Raw genomic sequence first — 23440 nt, forward strand, 5'->3', positions numbered from 1 at the left:
TTCTTATTATATTTCTATCTTTTTTCATTATCTGATTTTTTTAAAAATGGCACTTAATTCCAGAATTTTTATCATATCTCTATCTTTTTTTTATTATTTGCATTATTTGTATTTGTATTTTTCTATATTTGTATTTCACTTTAGAGATGGCATTAATTCTTGAATTTTTATTCTATATTTATTTTACGACAAATAAAAATATGTATATATAAATATATATATATATATAATAAGTGTGTAATAGAAATATATATTTAATATATATTAAAAATTACACATTGAAATTTGATTTCATGTATTACATATGTATTTAAATAGTAAGTAAGGATTTCCCTTATGAAGAATTATGATTTGATTTGCAACAATTTATAATTTTATGTAATAATGATTTATTAGTTTAATTGCAATTACTACAATTGATAACAAAACGTTGATCTTTTTTAACCATGTTTTGTATAATATATCCGATTATGTACACCTTGGAAGCATTACATAATAAGCCGATATATATGATCGGTTTTTTTTGATAAATATAAATAATGTACAGGAGCAATTTGATGTAACATTTTTATGTATAAATATGCGTATAATATATAATGTATTACTATAATACATGTTACATATATACACATATTTATACATTTGTATATAACACACGCATGCACTAAAACGCACACATACATTGACATTCGCGCAATGTAAAACTGCAGTATTAAATTATTTAACATAACATATCTTTATATTTATTACAAGATCAAACATTAAGGAACATTGCTAAAATTTTTAAAAAATTAGAACATCAAATTTTATTATAAATATATTTATTGTATATTTACAATTTAAAATATATGAAATAAAAATATATAAATAAAGAAAAAAAGCTAAAAATTACATTATAATTAATATAACAGATATAAAATATTTATTCTTTATTTTTTATTTTAAAATCTTTTTACTTTTTGTTAAATATATAACTTTATGCAATGTTCCTTTCCAGTTATAACTACAAAATGTATTTTATTGATTATAAACTATTTTTAATGTTAATTTTATATTTCCTTTTCATAAATACGTGCAAAGATAGATGTTATGCTGTTTCTCTTAGGCACATGATCCAAGATGATTGATACCGTTATTTTAGCAGAAAACAAAATCATGTATTCTCATTCTTTTTTTTACACAATAAATATATAAATTTAAATATATATTTTCTTTAATATCTTGAGCTAATAAAAAAGAATTATTTATGCACTCCATTATAAAGTATTTAAATTATTTTTTTCTTAAAAAAAAAATATTTAAAAGCTGATTTTTCAAAGATTTTAATTTAGAATATAGTAAGCTATATTTCTTTTTTTTTTAAATTTGAAACTAAAAATTCTATTATTAATCTATTTTTCCTTATTTCCATATTTCAGACATTATTTTAAAAAGTTAAAAAAAAAATAATGGTACCTGGTTTTTATATCCAGTTGTAATTTATATAAAAAAGCTTTTTAAATAATTTATATAAATACATTTTTTAAATAAAATTGTTTAAAGTATCTAAATATATATATTATATTTCAAAGAACTGCTCTTAACAGGTACATTCTTACTTTAAGAATATTGTGCATATTAGAGGCATATTAAAAAGAGAAATATAAAATTTACAGAATTATTTTAGAGCCTGTTTGTCTTCTTTTGCTACATGTAAATAGCATTTTCAGATTAATACATACATACATACATATATATATATATATATATATATATATATATATATACATATAATATGTGTATATATATATATATATATATATACACACATACATATAATTGCAAAATTCAGAACAATTAACAACTATTCTGTTATATCATGAAAATGTCTCTGATAAAGCTCGCTGTATCAATCTCTTAAATTTAAATTGCCTAAATTATAAAACAACTTTGATAAGACAAAAATGTATTAAGTTCTTAAAATAGAAAACGGAGGTGGCCCAGTTTGTCTCATCATCATTGCAAAACTACTTAATCCTTCATCGCCATTATTATGACTATTTTGATTATTTTGTGAACTATTTAGATTTTTATTTCTACTACTATTATGACTTTGCAAGTGTTTCTTTAAATGATCTTTTCTATAAAAAGCTTTGCCACATTCTGTACAAACTTGATTTTTGCTACCAGAGTGAATAATCATATGACGTGCAAGATGTTCATTGCGTTTAAATGCTTTGCAGCACATATTACACTGATAAGGCCTATCTTTATTATGTCCTTGTTTATGACGATCTAGATGTTCTTTGCGTTTTAAACTTGCACCACAAATATCACAGATGTGGGGTCGTTGTCTATGATCCTCTAAATGTTCATGTAATGCTTCTCTATCTTCAAATCTATATGCACACTCTGGACAATGATAAATTAACATACCTGAAATTATTAAATATTTATATCAAAATTTATAATACATACTTTTAGATACAAAAAATAAAATACATATAATTTATATTAGATCTTTTTAAATTTTTTATTTACCATTGATATGTTGTGGTTCAACTTCAAATTCAATTTTCGGTCGAATTTCTTGACAATTATGAGTTGAATTATTGCTATTTTCTTCATATTTAGTTACATATGGTAAACCTAATGTACTAGAACATCGTGCTAAATACTCAGAAGTAAGTCTAAAATCTATTTGTAATGGATCAGTCATGGTTGCTGCATCTACTTTTTGAATAGTCTGTGTACCCGAAGATTGATGAGATATTTGAGAACATGTTTCCTTATTTCCACAATTATTTTCATTTCTATTTTCATCTGTATGTTGAGCATGTGACACTGGATGTCCAGAATATGTGTATCCAGTCATATTAGATTGATTATGTTGATGGTTGTGCATTTCAGATGAATATTTTATATTACGTGTATCATAAGCCATTTTTTAATGTATAACAAAATAAATTTGTTTATCATTTGCCTATAAATATAAAAATAATGTAATAAAAAATCAACAAATAACGATAAAAATGTATTAATTAAAAAAATAACAACTAATAATCTAATAATAATCTTATTAAAAAAAATTGCATTTATAATTTAAAAGATTGAGTTTCATTTTTCCATTTTAAAAACTGAATAAAAATATTTTATTTTTATAATTTATTAAAAATTCTTTAATAAAATTGTGAACAACATATTAGTTTGAATATGAAAAACAATTTGAAAAAATTTACATATGAAGACAATTCTATCGTAAATTCAACGTAAATGAGATCGTAATGAGAAATTTTATTGAGCAGGTCAGGACAAGTGTCACTTAGCGTTAAATATTTTCGAAAATTTTAAATATTCTTAAAAGATATTAAAATAACTGAAAAACAAAACTATTTATTAATATTATGTACATGAATTAAATTTACTCACCCCCTGGGTACAGAGTCAGTCGTAAAATGAGCACGTCACTGATCACTATTTGTTTGTATTGAGCTTGGCCATCTTTACACATCAGCTGCTATACAAATTCCGAGTCCTTCTTCTAACTGGTTATTTATTTTACAAAAATATGTGTGATTCATAAAAATATTTAGATACTGCCATAATTTTGATTTTTATGCACTATATTTGGAATAAACATACATAAAACAACAAAAAAAATTGCAATATATTAAAATATATATTAAAATATAATAAATAAATATTTAAATGTCAAAAAATAAAATTTTCTTCGATAAACTTTAAAAATTTTTTAATTTACATATCAGCTGTTATAAATTACTATAAATGTTAAAAAAATATCGAAAAAAAGTCGAAAAATTTTTACATTACAAATAAATTTGAACAATTTACAAATTTAGTCAAAAAAATTAAAATATATATATATATATATATATATATATATATATATCATGATAACGTTTGGTTTATTTATTTATGAAAAATTATCAAACTGATTATACGATTAATTATAATTACGAGCAATATATTTATTTTTGCAATTTTATTTTGAAATACGTAATTATACAATGCTCGCAATAAAAAAAGTATATTTTAGCAAAAAAAAGCAATTATTTAAGATAATTGACAAAGAAAACATTAATTTTTAAATTAATTAAATTAAATTTTTATATTTTTTTCAAATCAATAAATCATAATTAAATTATTTACATTTTTTAATAATCAATTATTAAATATTTCTTTTAATAATTTAAAATGTATATTGTATATAATGTAATATATATATTATGTTTACTTATTATTATTTCCAAATTTTAATATAATGTATATAATTTTGTATTCTGTAATTTTTTTTCTTAGTAAAATAAAAATATTTATTAAAATTTATTGTTTACATATTATTATATTTAATTTTATTATATTTAATTTATCATAAATTCCAAGTATAATAAATTTTTATAAATTTCTTTCTTTTATTAAAAATATTTACAAATTTTAACGATTAGTTTTTAAATATTTACAATAATAATGTTATTTTTATTTAAATTTAAATTTTTTTTTAAAATCTTATTTAAATTTAAAAACGATAAGACACAAAATATGAATGCATTTTCACAATGATGATATTTTGTTTACATTAAATAAATTAATATTTTAAGGATTTAACTTATTTTTTTTATACAACTATAAAATATACGGAAGTATATTTAATAATAAAATATAATAATAAAAATATATAACAACTTTATAAAATTATATGTAACTTCAATAATTTAAAATAAAAATCGAAATGAATTTTTTTTTCAACAAAAAATTAGGAGATATAAATAAATATATGAAAATTAATGTAAGGACACATAATGAACCATGTGTTTGTATATTTAAACTTATTATATACAAGGATTATATCATAATAATCAAAAACAACGATAGTTATATACGTATTTTGTCTATAAGAACTCGTAATATCTGTACAATACGTTATGTTAATCATATAACCGTGATGTGATCATATATAACAAAATCTAATCGTAAACTTGCTATTCTCTTTTTCTTTCACGTCAAGAAATAAAGAAATAAAGAATAAAAGTGTATATCCGATTCGTAAAAATTGATTCGAAATGTGAATATTTCTTATTCCAAATATTTAATTATAAAATATATGGTATTTAAGATCTTTTATATTTGCAAAAGAAGTAATTATATTATAAATCAATAAAGATAAATAATCAATAATGCAAAATAAAAATATAAAAATAATAACAATGAGTTATCGTTTCCTATATTTAAGAAAATGTTTATTATGTTATTAGTGAAATGCAATTTCTGCAATATTGTAAAATATTTTTTTTAACGAAACAATGAAAAATAATAAAATAATATTCGCTTGAACTTTGGCAGACGTTTCCGAACAATAGATTATTTTTGTTATTAGCTAAATAACGAAATGTTCAGAAATATTTAGAGCATACAACATAGTATCTCAAATGATAAAATTTTAATCATACCACAAAAACCAATAAATCATATTTTATTCATATATTTTCAGAAATGGAAATGAATATCTTACGAAATTCTTAGATGTTGAGCAAAGATACATTCTATGTCGTTAAAGATTTCAAATTTTATAAATATCTTCGAATAATATTATCATGTTAAATTATAATTGTTTTTATTTTTATATTTATCTCGATATATATTCTTTTTTGTACTTTTTATATTTCATATCTCTTTTTAAAAGATATTTAATATTATAAGAAAAATATTTCCTTTAAAAATAATGTAATTTTTGATCAATGCTATGAATTATCATTTTCACATGGCATGGAACGTGTTACTGAAATTATTTAAAGTCAACTATGGTACGAGTAACAAAGGAACATAATACGTTACGTATATAAGTTGTAATTTACTACGAATAAATCCGATAAAATAAAATTTATAATTTTGTTACGTTGTTGTATAAAATAATATGTTCTTTTTTTTTTCTCAAAGAATATCGTTTTATGTAACGCAATATAATTTTATTATATCTCAAATTTTAGGAGACATTGGAATACACGTGGATAATAATAAAGTATATGATAATAATACAGTCTCAACATCATCTACTTTCGCGGTTCATGAAAAATCGAAGATATTATCGGCGTGCAGATCAGCTACATGTATACATGTGCAACAATATCTTTTTATTTCAATATTAAATAAATAATAAATAAATCTCAATAACTTTTAAGTCTATTCGGATCTCGTTATTGTAATGAATATTCTCAAAATTTGATCAATATTCGTTTTTCAATTTTGCGAAGATATGAAATAAACAAATATTCTTTTAGAATGCTTTTTAATCATGTTATTAACAATGAAGATTTCTCCGATAAATTTTTAAAAAAATGAAATATCTTTGAATCCAAACATTATTTTTAAAATTCAAATCCATTTTACAAACTAATTTTTTTTTCTTCGCTTCTTTTAATCAATCGTAATCCAACATTTTCTTAAATTTTTTTACAATTTGTCGTTATTTTACGATTTAAATAAAATAAAAATATCGAAAAAATTAGTTCCAATGTGGTGAAAATTATATCTAATAAGAAATCTAAATGAGAATCTCGATGATACAAAAATCGCGTGAAGGAATCCCCTCTACTTGAAATTCCATCTTTTCGGACGATGATCTTCTACAATATTCAGTCTCTCGGAGAAATTTTTTTTTACCGAAAATACATACATTTATATATATTTATATAATTAATATGACATACGTTGTTCAAAAGTACTTTTTTGTTAATTATACAAAGAACAAAGTTATATTACGCGACACTTTTTTTTTTTTATTAATACTATCTACTGAAAAGTCGCGGACATAAAATTAATAAAGCATCACTACAATTCCATTTTTTTTTTTGTCTTATGTTTCTCGAATCTCTAAATGTATATATGTATATATAAAGAAACTGATATTCTTTTGTGTACAGTACAAGATGATTTCCGTTATCGCGCACCATTTAGGGAATTAATAATTTGAATAATTAATTATACATAATTCAAGTAGACATTTACATATATAGTTTATCACATATTATTTAAAAATTTATGTTATTTTTCCTATGAATCTTAACAATTTCGATATGGATTATATTATATTAGTTTTATTTATTTAGGTATGCTTATGTGATATAAGCATAATTAACGATGTTATCCTCATTCTCGACAATAATATTGAAAATCGATTTTTTTTTATTTCCATAAAGTATATCTTCAATGAAAAATGTAACAAAATATTGAAAATCAAAATTCATTGTATAAAAAATATAAAAAAAGATAATATTCAAAATTGATAATAAGGAATATTATAATATTAAAATATTATAATAATAAATTATATTAAATAAATTATAATATATATATATATATATATATATATAATATATATAATAAACATATTTAATAATACATAGCGCAATAATTTATATTATTGATAGTTTGCACTATATTATATCTGAAACAAAATATTTTGTCGAGAACATTGAAACAACGTAAAAGAGTGTAATTATATTGATTATTAATAAATAAATTCATATTGGACATCTATATTCTTATAATTTTCCATGATGTCCTATTATTTCAAACGAATCAATACGATAAATTACCAAAAAAGAAATTTGGCATATTTTGCATATTTGTTCACTTTACACACCTGTACATTGGTAACAACAGTTTTATTAACGTTCTTATTAATAACAATATTAATAATTTCTTCGCACTTGCATTATTCTAATGCAATATTATTGTTAGAACTTAATGGACGAGTATATTTTTTTTAATTTTGTTATCAATTTTGATAATTTAAATATTTCTTTATTCTAAAAATTATATCGAACAAGAATATTAAAATAAAGACGAAAAATAAAAAAAATTTTTTATACATTTTTTTTTTTTAATTTTTACAAATATTCTATTCAAGTATTAATATAAATATTCAAATATGAATTAAAATATTCATTACAAATAAATATGATTTATGCATGCTTATCGTCCTTTAAGAATTAACAAAAACAGAAAGAGAAGCTTTTTCTATTTATATATGGTCTAAACATGTCATAGTCACATTTTCAAATGCATTCCAAACACTATCCAATAGTGCTTGCGTATATACTTCTCGATTTATCTCATGTATTTGCATATTTTTACTAAAGTATTAATTTTTATTTTAATACACTCACGTTGTAATATATACAACAGAATGTGTTAAACACATCTGAAGAAAAATTATAAAATTCATCGAATTTTATTTCCTCCATTGTTCCAACTTTCTTTCGTTATAATTATCAAATAAATATTTTTTAAAAATTCAAAAGATACAATTTATAAATAATTTATAAAAAAAGATTTATATTAGAAATATATAGAACTTATTTTTTATAATTTTTAGTATGATATATATTTAAAATATATATTAAGACATATGTGTATATTGATAATACTACTATTTTAATAAAAATTACAAGTTAATAATATATGATATAATAAATTATTATAATTATTCAATTGGTAGCAAAAAAGACTAATATTAATTTGTGAATTGATTAAATCTGTTTCAAATAAAAATATTAAAATGAAAATATTTAAACGTAATTGCAATGAGACGAAATTATTTAAGAAACTTTAATAATAAAAAAAGAATACAATAAAAAGGATATGTCATTGGAAATATAGTTGGGACAACCGAAGATTAATTCGACTCTTTGGTCGAGGCCTTCTAAATTATTCGAATTAAGCGTGACAGTAAGTCATTTGGTTCACTCCAATGAAAGTTTGTCTGGCAAATCTTCAATTCTCACAAATTGTTACTTATTTGCCATTGTGATGTATGTATGCATTCAAAATGCATATGATGTATGTAATACGTATAATATATGTAAGCTTTCAAAAGCAACAATATTAATATACAATAATATTTATGAATAATATATAATATAATACGATTTTACAATCATTTACTTTTTCTTTTTCTTCACTGGCAAATGATATATTGTCAGCGCCTTTGTTACTTTATGATATAATTAATATATTGCCGCTAATAATAATAATAATAATAATAATAATAATAATAATAATAATAATAATAATAATGATGATGATGATGATGATGATGATGATGATGATGATGATGATGATGATGATGATGATGATGATGATGATGATGATGATGATGATGATGATGATGATAATAATAATAATAATAATAATAGTAATAGTAATAGTAGTAGTGTAGTAGTAGTAATAGTAATAATAATAGTAATAGTAGTAGTAGTAGTAGTAATAATAATAATAATTATAGGAGCATTATAATAATAACACAATTATCATAATAATTATCATGAAATAATATAGTAATATATACAGCCTATGTAATACGTTGTCGTTGTAAAGTTATATAACTATAGTAATAAAAGTAAAGATAAACGCGGCCCTTTGTATTTGGTTCGAATACCATGCTACGCAGGATTTTCGATGACAAACATGGAGCTACGCTCTTTCTGAACACCTTATTTCTTTAGGACGTACTAAGACCGAAGGCTGAATCAGATGGCATTCTCACAAACATTATTAAAACGGTTCACTTATATTACTCAACATAACAAATATCATTTTTTACTATTTGCACCTTTTATTCATCTGCTATAAATTCATATTCTATTAAACAAAACAAGAAATTTTATGTTGTTTTCATTACATTTTAATACTATTTAAAGAAACACAAAATTTGTATCTTAACTTGTAATTTCTTTTTATACACAATAATAACATATTGAAAAGCATACTAATAATAGTAATAGTTTTTAATAATATATCATGTACATTTCTATCTACTAATATTTATATAGCCAGAATTTATTTTTTTATGTTACTTATTCAATTTTAGTAAATATTGGCGAAGACAAGTATCGAATTTGAATATCATGCATAGTGACATCATTTATAGTGCAGACCAAACAAATAAAAATGTTATATTCCACTGCTATTCGCAAATGTACAGATGTATATTGTATATATATAATGATATATGCATTTTATATAACGATGTTCAGAATCATTCATCTGCTCAAATGATAATCATTTATATTACTATTCCCCTCCCTTTGAACTCACGGAATACAAGTACATAACATTTTTTATTGTCAATCCAATAATCTGCCATTATATTTTGTTTTATATGCTAATTTAAGTTAGCAATAGTGTACAATCAGCTACGAGTATATAAGTAAATGTCATTATCTTAGAATTCGATATTGCAAGGCAATGATTAATCTTTTTTTCTTCTCCCTCTTTTTTTTTTTTTACAAAATCGTCTCTGTGATAATCTAGAGTGTTGAAAAGAGCGCATGATTTAATGTAACTTTTTTTTAATATTTGTATAGCATTTTTAATGCATCAATAGATTTAATTGTAAGAATATAGTTCAATATTTGTCTTGTGTTGAATGAAAATCGAATAGATCAAAATTTAACCAATCTTGTGATGAAATGTATTTTGATTTTGCATAATTAAAATGTTTCTAGATTGTTGAAAACATATATATCTGATCAATTTCTATTTCTGTTTGTTTTAAATATTTTCTGTCAATATGTCACAGCAATTATGATATACTAAATAGTATTAAAAATAAGCATTACAGATTATCTTTCATAGCCTTCATTAGCACAGATCTTATAATCATTAATAATAAGTTAACATATCATATATGCTCAGTTCTGATTTTGTTATTAAGATTCGTAAAATCGTTGTGCCCGAAAAAATATACATGTATATATTTATATGTTTCAATTCAATCAAATAAATTGAAAAAAAAAAAAAATATTTTATCGATAAAATTTATAATTTTCCAGATTTGTCTTGTTTACTTAATTCAAGAGCTAAAGCTAATTCCGCTTCTTCTTGCTTTTTGCGTCTACGCCTTTCTTCTTCGGTCTTTAAGCTTTGTTGGGATGCCCAAACAAATTGCTCTTCTTCGCTTAATGTTAGAGGTGTGTTATTGCCGTTCCAAATTTTACCAATTTCGCTTTTCGATTTTTTATCATTAAAACTAGAATTTTTAGATTTATTGTGTGCTAAATCTTGTCCGTGTCTTCTAGTAGATTTTTCATTCTTAGTAGAAAATGCTTCATCTATATCGATCGTTTTTATCTTAATATTTGAAAATGCATCGGATTCAATGGTTTTTATATTTCGGTTGTCATCAGAAAATGCTTTCACGAAATCAGTATCGAATTTAGCATTGTCTTTATCAATCTTGTTTTTAGTGAAAGATAAAGTATTTGAGAAATCAGTATCAAAGCTTTTTGTAAATGAATTTTTACGCGAAAGTGCTGAAATTGTTCCATAACTAAATGGATCTGCATTGCCTGCCATTGTTTCATTTTTATTTGCATTGAAATCTTCTGTATCGTCGGCGAAAGGATCTGCTATATTAAAAAGGTCTTCATATCGATAGTCTCTGAAGGGATCTTCCGTGAAGTCAGGCAGCTTTGAAGTTACCGTTGATACTGTTCTGCTGGTTGGTCTGGGTGGTGCCGTACGATTCAGTGTTGGTTCCGGCTGAAGCATGTTTTTTTCAGTGGTCAATTTTCGTTTACTGAAAAGGCAGAAAGAATATCGCAAAAACCGCTGATTATCATCAAACTGCTGGTCCATACATGGCTGCTGTTGAATATTAAAATACATCGAATTTCAAGTAAAATATTCAAAATATTCGAGTTGATTTAATTTTATTATAAAAATATGAAAAATTATATATATTCTATAATATTTTATTAAATCAATCCATTCTTATTATGTATTATATATAATTTATATTATAATAAATTATAATATTCAAAAGATAAAAAATAAAAAAATAAATAATTTTCACAAATAAAATATTTAATATAAATAATATTAAATAATAACATTAATAATTAAATAAATTAAATAATACTATGCAAAACATAATTATAAATTAACTCGAACATTTTATATAATTCTATAATTATTTAAATATATAGTGACTACAAAAAATATTTGTACATGCAATTAATTTTCAATGAAAGGTTTTCTATGTGCCTTTCATTTGTATAACATTAAATTGTTGCAATGATATAAAAATATTGCTAAATGATATAAAATTATTTGGATTTAATTAATTGTATAAATATTTTTTGTAAGTATTATAAATAATTAAATAATATAAAAATTGTCATGCAATATCATAAAAAGAAAACATAATACTGAAATAATGAGAACAAATTAATTTGTAGACATCATGCTCCAGGAGCCAGGTCAATGAATAAACTGAAAATTGTGCAGCTTCTACCTAAATATAAAACAAAAAATATATATAATTAATCTTTTTCTGATATAAATGTATTTTACAAAATAATATTGTAATATATTGAAATGATGCATTATGTATGCATTATGTTAAATATATTTCCAGAAATGTAAATAATTATTATTTATATTATTATTTAAACAAACATTTTATTTAAAATTATATTTTATTCATGTCAATATATTTTATTTTGCATTAAAAATAGCTATATTTAAAATATACAGTGAACAATGTATAACATACTAGAGATTGACAAATCTGGGAAAGGAAAGGATATGGCCAGGAAGATATATGGGAACACTTAAACAAAAAAAAAAAAAAAACAAAGAAATTATTATAATTAAATGCCAAAAAATTGTTCTACTAATTATTAAAATAAGAATATTAAAAAAAGAATTTTCAACAATATTATACCAGACCTGAAAATTTGAAAATACATACCTTGGAATCAAAATTAGCAAAATCTGCAAATCCAGTAGATGTATTAAAATTATTGCTGTTATTATTATCCATAATTCCTTGTTGAGTAGAGAAAGCATTTGCAAAAGGATCAGGAGTAGGAGAAGGGGTAGGTGGTGCTGGTGCTGCTCGTAAAGGACCAGTAGGTCCTTGAGCTGGTCTTGGAGGTGCTGGTCGTGGTGGTGGTTGTTTTGCTTTTTTTGGAGGAAGAGCAGGACTAGGACTTTCTGGTCGTGGTGGAGCATGAAGATTTGCAAATGGATCATCTCCAAATGGATCTTTTGTTGCCTAAAACAAAAAGCTAATAAATGAATCAAATAATAAATATATTTTATATAAAATTTATTTAATGACTTACTGCTGTTGCAGAAGTAGTTTTAGTGTCAATTCTTTTTCCATCTCCAAATGGATCAAATGGATCTTGCTTTGCGACATTGTTATCATCAAATACACTAAATGGATCAGCTGTGAATCCTCCCTATAATTAATATATAAGAAAATATAAGAATATTATTAAATTATATTATTTATTATATAAATAATATAAATAATTATTTAAACTAAAAAATCTTACAGTGATATTTGGGGATGAAAATGCATTTCCAAATGGATCTGGTGTTGATACATTAAATGCTTCTGCAAAAGGATCTTGTTCAAATCCATCTATTGTTTTTTCGTTTGTTTTAGAAAAGGAAACATTTTTCTTATTTTGAATTTTGTCTTCCTCATTCGTCTTTTCATATCTATAGATTTTTATATAAAAGTAATGAAATTTTATATTATTAAAACATTACTTTAGATATTGTTAAAAATAGTATTTATATATGTACATACTCTAAGTTTTCAATTTCAGGATTAAATTGTAGACTAGTATCAGGTACAAGAGTGGCATCTCCTGCTGCAAGTGCAGAATCATAAAGTGCAATTGCATCACTCATTTGGCGTTGTTGTTCTTGTAAATGAGTAATTTTTGCTTTTGCTTGACAAATTTGCAGCTGAGTATCCTGTAAATTTTTAGTAAGTTCGTTTAATTGGTCCCTGCTTTTATTTTGTTGCTGTTCTAACTGCTGCTCTTCTTGTCTCAAGCCTTCTAATTCTTGTCGTTTAAAATTCAGTTCTTCTTCTTGAGTACGCAATACTGATTCTTGTTCTTCTGCTTGTTGACGTAATTTATCAACCTATTGTTAATCATAAAACATTATATATAAAAATTTTCATTCTTTATAACTTATATATAAAAATATGTTTATATAATGTATTATTTATACATGTATATATACATTTAATTAATATATATATACATGTAATTTATGGATTAAGTATCTTTATAAATGTAATTAAATGAAATTTATTTTCATTTATATATAAATAGATTTATACATTAAGCATATATTATAATAATGTATAATGTTATTATTATTAACATAATATTATTGACAAATCATTTGTTATAAAATAAGAAAATTTTATTAAATTATATTATATTAAATATAAATATTATATTATATAATATTTAAGACTCAAATCTAGTACAAATAATTTTGATTAAATTTAACAGATAAATATACTTTAATAAATGAAAAATCTTTTCCAGACTGGAGTCTTAAATAAAGAATTGCAAACAAATATAATTTTTTTATGATATAATTTATGCTATAACTAATTTACCATGCAATACAGCAAAGCATTAGCATCAATTATACAATTTAAATAACAAAATAAAGCATTTTTAAACTGAAATATAACATATGATAAATTATTAATTTTTATATTTTGTACATGCTTATATAGATATAATTAAAGTTCCACATAATTTATATATGTTTTCATATATATGATTAAGATACAAAATAAAACATGAATTGATTTTATCTTAAATATTTTTAATTTCATTATTATTATTATATTAACTTTATCATATTATTTATTAATATTACTAATATTAGAGAATTGTAATTTTTATTTCATAGAAGTAAGAAATAAAATCTGCATATTACTAACCATACCTGTCTTTTATTAAAAGTAACAATTTTTATGTACCTTTTTTTGTTCCTCATGTATCTTCTGCTCGATCTCATTCAAATCTTTATCTACTTCTGCCTTCTACAAGTCAAACATAATAAAACTAAATCATAATGAAAAATCTAAATATATTACAAAATAAAATAAGAAATAAATTGATAAATATTTATCTATCATAAAATATAAATTATATTTACATATGAAAAATGAATAATAATAAAAAAATAATGTAAATCATATAAAAAATAAAAAAATTATTAATTATAAATTAACAGAAATAATTTTAAAAATTTTGTAAATTATAAAATATAATAATTATAATTATAATAATTATATTATAAAATATAAAAAAAATTATATAATACTAAATTTAAAAAAGAATTCTTATATTTCTTTATGTTTCTTTCTAATTGTTAACTATTTTGCGTAATATTTATTAAAAATATATAAAAATATAAAATATTTAATATAAATATAAAATATATAAAATAATGTAACAATATAATATGCAATATTAGATTATATTATTAAATTAATTTATATCAAGTAATAATTTCTAAGTTATAAAAATTGTAATACATTTAATACATTTACATATTTTAACAAAAGCATTATATACAAATCACAAATATACATTTCTAATTTCATGTGAAAGCAAAGCTATACATTCAACAAGCAAATAATCTAAATATATCATATTACAATTTTATTTACCTGAGCCTTCAAATCGTTCAATCGTTTTTGTGCTTCACCTTTCTGATTCTCCAATTGTTTCAATGTAGCAGCCAATGTATCCAATTCACTTTGTAAACTTTTAATTTCACCATTTTTTATCTTTATATCAGCTTCTTTTTGTGCTATGTCTTGTTCCATACTTTGCCTCTCTTTTACAAGTTCTGCTATATCTTTACTTATCATGTCCAATTCTGGATTTGAATAACCAGATACATTATTGTTTTCCTAAAAATTAAAGTGCATTTTATTTAAAAAAAAAAAGTAAAATAAATTAAAAAAATATAAGATATATTTATAAAATTATGACTTATATGCATGGATGAATAAATATTTTATAAATGTTTTTGTAAGAAAACATAAAAATAAGTAAACCAAAATTTAAATATAATTTATATTTTAAAAATGTATTATTTATATAATTATATCACATAAAATAATTAAGATACTATTATATTATATTTATATTATAACTAAATATTTTAAATAATATTAAACGATTCTAATATATATTTTTATTAATATATTTCTTTACAATAAATGAAATATTATATTAATTATAAAAATGACTCAATAATTTAAATTCTTCTTATATGTTTAACATATTTTTCTATTAATTAATCGTAAAAAAAAATGAAACTTCTTTCTTGCTAGAATTTATTAGTGAAAATATATTTATAATTTTCCGATCTATTATATATCTAATTATTGTTAATGTTAGATCAATTTATAGAAATAAAGGTACTATCATTCAGTGTATTCATTATAAATTCTTCTATATATTCGCGACGAGTTTTAAACTTGATTTTTCGAGGATCATCTGTACCATACAAAGATTTTAATTTTGCTTTTCTTGCTTCTGTTTGTAACTGTTTTGCAAATATAACATTTTTTGTTTTTTCTTTTTTCAAAACAGCTGTAGGTGATTTATAATTTATTGAAAGAGATACAATTTTTATACAATCTCTCATATCCAAATCTTTTTGTTTCTTATGCAATAAGGACATGCCCAATATTGCATTTAAATTATGTTTACAATCTTCTGACATATTTCTTAATTTCAATATAAAAAAAATTAAATAAATATATAAAGAATTGAAAATCGTATATCAAGCTTCATTTGAAATATTATAAAACAAACTGCTATGCATTTAAAATTGCTGTTATATTTATTGTATATAGTTTTTAATTTTACAATAGGAATAAATTTGTGGAAAAAATATAATCAAATTCGTAAAAAAATAAGTCAAGTATTGAACAAACAACAAGGTAATAATTTTTCTAATTTCTTCTCAATAAAAATATAATAAATTTTTATTTGTATAAAGGAAGTGACTTACTTCTTGATATTAATGAATATGAATATCCAAAAGCAAATGAAACACTTAGAAAAATACACAAAGAGTTATGGCAAGAATATTATAAATGTTTAAAAGAAACATATAATGAAATTGGACCAGAAAAAATTATGTATCCAATAACTTATGAAGTTCTAATAGGAACATTAGTCACGTATGTATGATAAAAAAATTTTTGTATTACTCATTTTTAGTAATAAAATAATTAAATATAAATATAAATATAATAATTAAATAATAAATAATAAAATATAAATTTCAGACTAAAATGTCAAATATGTATATCTCCAATTGAAATATATATTAGCAATAATATAGAATGGTATTTCAATAATACTGTTAATAATGAAACAAATAAGCTTATAGATGAAACAGACAATATATTTATTTCACCAGAAGATAGAACATTAATGATACGTAACATTAAGGTACAAATTATTAAAAATATTTTTATCATATTAACATGAAAGCCTTTTTAGTCTGATCAAGCTGGTCAATACTGGTGCAAATTTAAAGATACAATATCAATATATTATTATATATCTATTGATACTGATCTTGAAAGAATAAGAACTGTATATCCTACAACAGCACCTAACATGCTTCATGCAATGCCACAAGAGATTATTCCAGAATATAATTTAAATATTTATACAATGTGGACTAAATGGTCTTTATGTTCTAAATGTAATGCAATTGGTAAAAAAATACGGTATGGATACTGTACTCTTTCTTCACATGAACAAATTATTAAGAAAAATGTAATAAAAGAAAAACAATTGGAAGATTATAAAAGACAAAGTACATTTTTTCTATTACTAATAAATATTTATATTAGAAAATCTAAAATAACATTGATTTATAATATAATAATATTTAGCTATAGATAAAAAAAATGAAACAATAGAAACAGTTCAAAATCAAATTATAAATGAAAGTGTGAATAATAAAATTAAAATAGTTTTACGTTTATTTAGAAACAGAATACCATGTAAAAGTAAATATTTACCAAAAGCTTTGAATATTTCAAAAATCAATGATAGGAAAACAGAAATTATGGTGCAATATTGCAAAGTATTATTAAATATTTTAAAAAAAATTTTATGTAATAATTATACATTATATATATAAATCAAATATAGATTGAAATAGAAATTTGTTTGCAGGTAAAATGTTCAGAGAATATAATATTTGAAATAAGAGATAAGAAAGGAAATGTGCTTGAAAGTGCAAATAATAGTGCTGGTATATATTCTATGGTTCAAGGGATGCCTGCTCCATTATTACCAGTTATACGTACAACAATTTATAAAAAATATGATAAAAAAGCAACTCTTATATGTTTAGGGTAAAATAACATTAAAAATTAAAGAATTATATTCAAATTTTATCAAATTTTTCAGAAACTTAAATGCAGATATACCAATTATTTGGAAAATAGATGACAATGTTTTAAATCCATCTATCATTAGAGATCAATCTCAAGGAAGAATTTATATTAATTCACAAATGCATATAATTTTCAAATCTTTGAAATTCGAAGATACAAATATTTATAGGTAAATAATCATTTAATTTTATCAAATTAAAAATTAAACAATAAATTTTTAATAATTTATGATCATATTTTATAAAAATTTTGTTTACAGTTGTTGGCAAAGAAATAAAATTGTTAGCGTAATAAAATTAAATGTAACAGGAGAAATAGAACTTCAAACAAATTATAGCATAATTATGGTTGGTGGAATTCTAATAATTATTGTATTCATGATTCTATTTTGGAGAGTATTTCAAGCTCGTAAACGTATTACAATACACTAACTATATTGATTTTAAAAATATTAAATTAATATATAAATATATCATATTATATTATATTATAAAAATATTATATTCAATAAAAATTTTCATATAAAAAGATATTTACCACAATAGACTCAGATGGTTTCCGCATAGAAGGTGGTATCATATCAGGGCTTAAAGTTGCAGGTGGTTCAATACCTCTAAGCTTCTGTTTAATAAGCCACATGGCTAAAGCAAATTGTTCTTTATTTAACTTTCCACTTTGACATGTATCACAAAGACTCCTAAAAAATAAATAAAACAAATAACTAAGAAATTTTATTATTTCTTACTTATCAGTAAATATAATAATTAAAATATATATATATATATACCATATATGAGCTAATACAGTTTGTGGAAGTCCACTTTGAAGGAAGACATCTTTGATTTCAATACCTGAGACATATCCATCCATGTCTAAATCAGCTTGCAAAAACAGTTTATCTGCTGCTATTTGATCCTCAGATGAAATTACCCATTGCATATTTACCTAAATCATATATTTTTATATTTCAAATTTAAAATTTTTAATTTATTTTATTATAATTAAAATACCTTTGTTGTATCCAAACCAGTCATATTCTTCATTGAAGATACATTGGGTAAAGGTGGAATTGGTGGTGGAACTGTTGTCATTACACTCATTGATGCAGGAGATTTTGATATTGGTGCAGTAGAATCTTTTCTTTTCCCTGGTGGCATTAATTCTGGTGGAAGTACACTTGGTATAGCATATTTCTCTAAAGCTTTATATACTAAATGAACAGCCTGTATTAAATAAGTAACATGTCAAGCTATATTAAAAAATTTAAGGAATTTATTTATCATGACTTTTATATTTTATATGTTGTATAATTAATTACTTACAACAACAAATTCATGTCTATCTAGCATACCATCTTTATCCATATCTGCAAGATCCCAAATCTTTCCAAGTGTATCTAAAGGAAGTTTACTATCCATAAGAACATCCTTTACTTTATTACCAGGTATATATCCATTTGAAGGTTGCAAACTATCAAAAAGTTGATCATATTTGGCTCTTTCTGAAGGTTTAATGGACCAATCTCCATTATTGACAGATGTTATTACTGGTAAAGTATTTATAACATTTTTTTGGGGTATTATAGGAATATCACCCTAAAAAAAAATAACAATAATAAATACAATATCTTATTTCATACATTAAATAATACAATTATTATATAATAACAATTTACCATTTTTGGAGGTGGCAATTCTATATTTAAATTTGACATATTAAGATCTCTCCCTGCTTGAGCTAATGCACAAAGTTTAAGAGCAACAAAAAGACCAGACTTGTCTAATGATCCACGTGATTGTGGATCTGCCATATCCCATATTTTACTTAATATAACATCGCTTAACTGAGATTTCTTAAGAAATCTTGCAGCTTCCATTGCTCCAATGCGTCCATATCCATTTGGATCCACCTTTAAATATAATTATATTTAATATGTTTTTCTTGTAAGAAATTCAAATATTTAATTTTAAATTATTTAAATTTAAAAATAATGTAAGAAAATACAATCAAAAAATACCTGGTTATAATAAGCCTCATATATAGCAGTATGGCTTCCAGCCACCTGCAAAACAAAAATTTATTATATTTATTATATCATAAATTATATTATATTATAAAATATTATATAATAATTTCGAGTTTAAGTAATACATAAATTTTATCTAAATTTTATTTATATAAAATTATTACCGAAAATATATGCTATTAACATTAATAAGTATGTAAATAAAATTAATATTTCACATTAATTGCAATTTTATTAAAAAATTTATTAAGAAATATTTAAAGAAAATAAAATAATTTAATATCAATTTATTAAAAAATTATTTGTATTGTCAAAGAAGTTTAAGTAATCGACAATACAAATGGGTCATATTCAGAAATGCATGGTAAAATTGATATTGTTTTTGCATGAAAGAAAAATAAATTTAAAAAAGAAATCAATTAATAATAAATTTAACATATCGAATATTATAGTTTGATAAAATTATAAAAATTAAAATATACCTGCGTGGGTGATGGCAGGGCGGCCATACTTGCATTGAACACTGGCTTAACCAATCAGACTATGAATCGATATGATGTTAACTATTTTACTTAACATTTTATAGATGAATTTTATTATTGTCAGATATACTAATAGAATATTAAATAGTGGTTATATTTTTTCTTTCAAATTATTTAAATTAACAAATAAAATAAATAAAATTTATTAACAATATGAATTACTTCTACTACTTATAATGTTTGATTACTGTCTCATATTTCATCTTCTTTCCAATACGATCATGTAAACTAGACTTCATATAAAGATATTAACATAATTTCAAATTAAAAATCTGTTGTTTTTTAATTCTTAAATGGAGTTGTATATAAAAATATTTATATGATATATCTTATATTATTATATATATAAATTTTTATACATATCTTATATATATATATATTTTAATTTAAAAAAAAATAAAAAAAATTTATGTATATAATAATATAATATGCATATGAGCATAATAATAAGTAATAATAAATAATATAATATATGAATAAACATCTAATTAATTATATTGTAAAATTAAAAAACAATGTTGTATAAATAAAACAACAAAAACATTTTATTAAAATTTAATTTATTAAGAAAAAATACATATAATCTAGAAATAATTATAGTATGGTTGAAAGCCGTGGAAAAGGATTTTGTTTAGAAATGACTAATTTTTTATGTTGGTGTGATATATAACCTTTAATTTTGCCTTCATAGATTAAGTTTGCAACAATGCATTCTACTTCATCCATATCCACATCATCAATTCCATGCATTTCTAAAGCCGAAAGTAAATCTTGGATAGGAATTTGATGTATGTTCAACACTAAGTACACTTTCTTAAATAAATTTCTATATGCTATTATTTTCAATTTCTCCACAATTAAATATATTCCTGCTCCTATAAAAAATGATTCATGTTTTTCCATTACTTTTTCAAGATTACGTAAATCTCCCTTTTTAACAGCTTCCATTAATTCTCCAAATTCCATTAAATTATATTTTTTTAATAAATTATGTTTTGGCATATATCCTAATAACATTTTCACTGGTACAAGATAAGTTAAAATTAATCGTTTATTTTTTGAAGATTGTTTATGACAATGTTCAAAAGCATAAGTAAGGTACTCATCAGCTAAAAAATAATTAAAATAATTATTCAGAGCAGAATAAAAATGCCAAATTTATCATAAGATATTAAATTTTTATAATTACCAGCTTTATAATCACTATCAAACATTGCTTTACGACCTACAAAAAATTTATAAGTAATTTGCTGTGCTAATGCAAAATGTGCTTTATATGGAGATGATTCTATTGCTCTTATTAAGGGTCTGCATAAATGCAATTTATTAATTCTAAAATATATTTTTAATAATTGATTAACTAATGCCAACATTCCCCATCTTTTTGTATCATCTTCTGAACTACGATTATCACAGGCACATACTCGAAAACACCCCATTAAACAATCTGCACACTTTTCTAAAATTTCTCCAGGTTTCATATTTTTACCAGTTTTTGTATTTTCAGCACAAACTGCTAATAATCTTAATTCTAAACACATTACATTCATAACAGGTAGCATCCAATTTTCTTCTTTTTGCATTTGTAAAATTTTTGTTAAAGATTGAACTGCAGAACTTTGATAATTGTACATAGATAATGGATCATCTTTGTTCATTGCTGCTATAGTTCTAAAAGTATAAATACATAATATTATATTTATAAAATATTTATATAATAACAACATATACATTTATATAATATTTAAAATAATAATAATAATAATTTATTAAGATTTAATTCAATTACTTTAAATGGTAGAGTATCAAATCATCAAGAGGAATGGATAAATGTTCCATTGCTTTTGTTATTGCAGCTTCAGATCCAATTTGTGAAATTAAAACATGATTATGTCGTAGAGATAACAAATCCTTAAATAAAAAATTTAAATAAAGTTTGCATTTTTAGATAATCTCTCATTATGATATAGATAATGATTATTTATAATTATTTATTGATTTATTTATTTACCGCTAAAGTATCACCATCCTGATTTAACCACATACGTCTGACCTATCATAAATTTAACCTCAAAATTGTCAAGTGTTATTTTAATTATAAAATAATATATGTTAAGTTTTCTAATAAAATACCTGCATTATGTATGAATCCATTATAAGATATATAAATTTAATATAATAATTTGTTTTGAAAATCTCTTTGTTATTAAAATTAATCACATTTTTTTAACATTATACATTAATGCTGCACAATCATATAGTTTAAACATTTGAAGAAGCAGATGTCTCTACTATTTACTACTTATACTATTACAAGAAAAATGTTGCTCAGAAATAAGAAATAATTAAGAATTATAAAAATTATTAACATCTAATTATTAATAAATTATTGTCATATTTATATATAAATATACATATATAATAATAATATGATTATATTTATATTTATTTAAACATGTTTCAAAATTTAAAAAAAAATTTAAATAAAATATTTTAATACTGACAAAATTTTATATAAAAAAATGTTGCATATTAATATACATATCATATTTATTATATATTTAGAATATAAATATTTAAAAAGTAAAATAAAAAAAA

General features: G+C 21.7%; 4 protein-coding genes across 8 annotated transcripts; 1 reads left to right on the plus strand and 3 right to left on the minus strand.

The window, feature by feature from the left end:
• Positions 1 to 1815: 1815 nt before the first annotated feature.
• On the minus strand, positions 1816 to 3871 carry LOC100870187 (uncharacterized). Its single transcript, XM_003693653.4, has 3 exons — positions 3409 to 3871; positions 2521 to 2962; positions 1816 to 2415 (listed from the first exon to the last, which is right to left on the minus strand). The coding sequence occupies exons 2-3, from the start codon at positions 2921 to 2923 to the stop codon at positions 1949 to 1951; spliced, it is 870 nt and encodes a 289-aa protein (XP_003693701.3). The 5' UTR covers positions 2924 to 2962; positions 3409 to 3871; the 3' UTR covers positions 1816 to 1948.
• A 5722-nt stretch (positions 3872 to 9593) lies between these two features.
• Positions 9594 to 21059, minus strand: Eps-15 (Epidermal growth factor receptor pathway substrate 15). Of its 3 annotated transcripts, none has more exons than XM_031915908.2 (14): positions 20783 to 21059; positions 20292 to 20336; positions 19950 to 20183; positions 19597 to 19869; positions 19285 to 19497; positions 19062 to 19219; positions 18812 to 18971; positions 15509 to 15754; positions 14813 to 14875; positions 13607 to 13950; positions 13347 to 13515; positions 13131 to 13250; positions 12755 to 13060; positions 9594 to 11541 (listed from the first exon to the last, which is right to left on the minus strand). In XM_031915908.2, the coding sequence occupies exons 1-14, from the start codon at positions 20807 to 20809 to the stop codon at positions 10819 to 10821; spliced, it is 3081 nt and encodes a 1026-aa protein (XP_031771768.2). In that variant the 5' UTR covers positions 20810 to 21059; the 3' UTR covers positions 9594 to 10818. The 3 variants fall into 3 exon arrangements, with proteins under 3 accessions (XP_031771768.2, XP_086766390.1, XP_086766391.1); XM_086910265.1 differs by lacking the exon at positions 9594 to 11541 and adding an exon at positions 11845 to 12295; XM_086910264.1 differs by lacking the exon at positions 14813 to 14875 and having other exon boundaries at positions 20783 to 20934.
• Positions 16033 to 19003, plus strand: LOC147657351 (uncharacterized). Of its 2 annotated transcripts, none has more exons than XM_086910266.1 (8): positions 16033 to 16795; positions 16855 to 17038; positions 17147 to 17312; positions 17364 to 17685; positions 17765 to 17958; positions 18051 to 18232; positions 18288 to 18443; positions 18534 to 19003. In XM_086910266.1, the coding sequence occupies exons 1-8, from the start codon at positions 16672 to 16674 to the stop codon at positions 18703 to 18705; spliced, it is 1500 nt and encodes a 499-aa protein (XP_086766392.1). In that variant the 5' UTR covers positions 16033 to 16671; the 3' UTR covers positions 18706 to 19003. The 2 variants fall into 2 exon arrangements, with proteins under 2 accessions (XP_086766392.1, XP_086766393.1); XM_086910267.1 differs by having other exon boundaries at positions 16900 to 17038.
• Positions 21060 to 21385: 326 nt separating the features above from the next.
• On the minus strand, positions 21386 to 23215 carry PCID2 (PCI domain-containing protein 2). Of its 2 annotated transcripts, none has more exons than XM_003692956.4 (5): positions 22976 to 23215; positions 22854 to 22895; positions 22632 to 22753; positions 22032 to 22513; positions 21386 to 21951 (listed from the first exon to the last, which is right to left on the minus strand). In XM_003692956.4, the coding sequence occupies exons 1-5, from the start codon at positions 22994 to 22996 to the stop codon at positions 21437 to 21439; spliced, it is 1182 nt and encodes a 393-aa protein (XP_003693004.1). In that variant the 5' UTR covers positions 22997 to 23215; the 3' UTR covers positions 21386 to 21436. The 2 variants fall into 2 exon arrangements, with proteins under 2 accessions (XP_003693004.1, XP_086766395.1); XM_086910269.1 differs by having other exon boundaries at positions 22854 to 22911; positions 22976 to 23142.
• Between the last annotated feature and the right edge of the window lie 225 nt (positions 23216 to 23440).

This window comes from Apis florea, unplaced genomic scaffold (genome assembly GCF_048593485.1).
Source record: "Apis florea isolate Af1SG1 unplaced genomic scaffold, ASM4859348v1 contig_3170_pilon, whole genome shotgun sequence".
Classification (NCBI taxonomy): domain Eukaryota; kingdom Metazoa; phylum Arthropoda; class Insecta; order Hymenoptera; family Apidae; genus Apis; species Apis florea.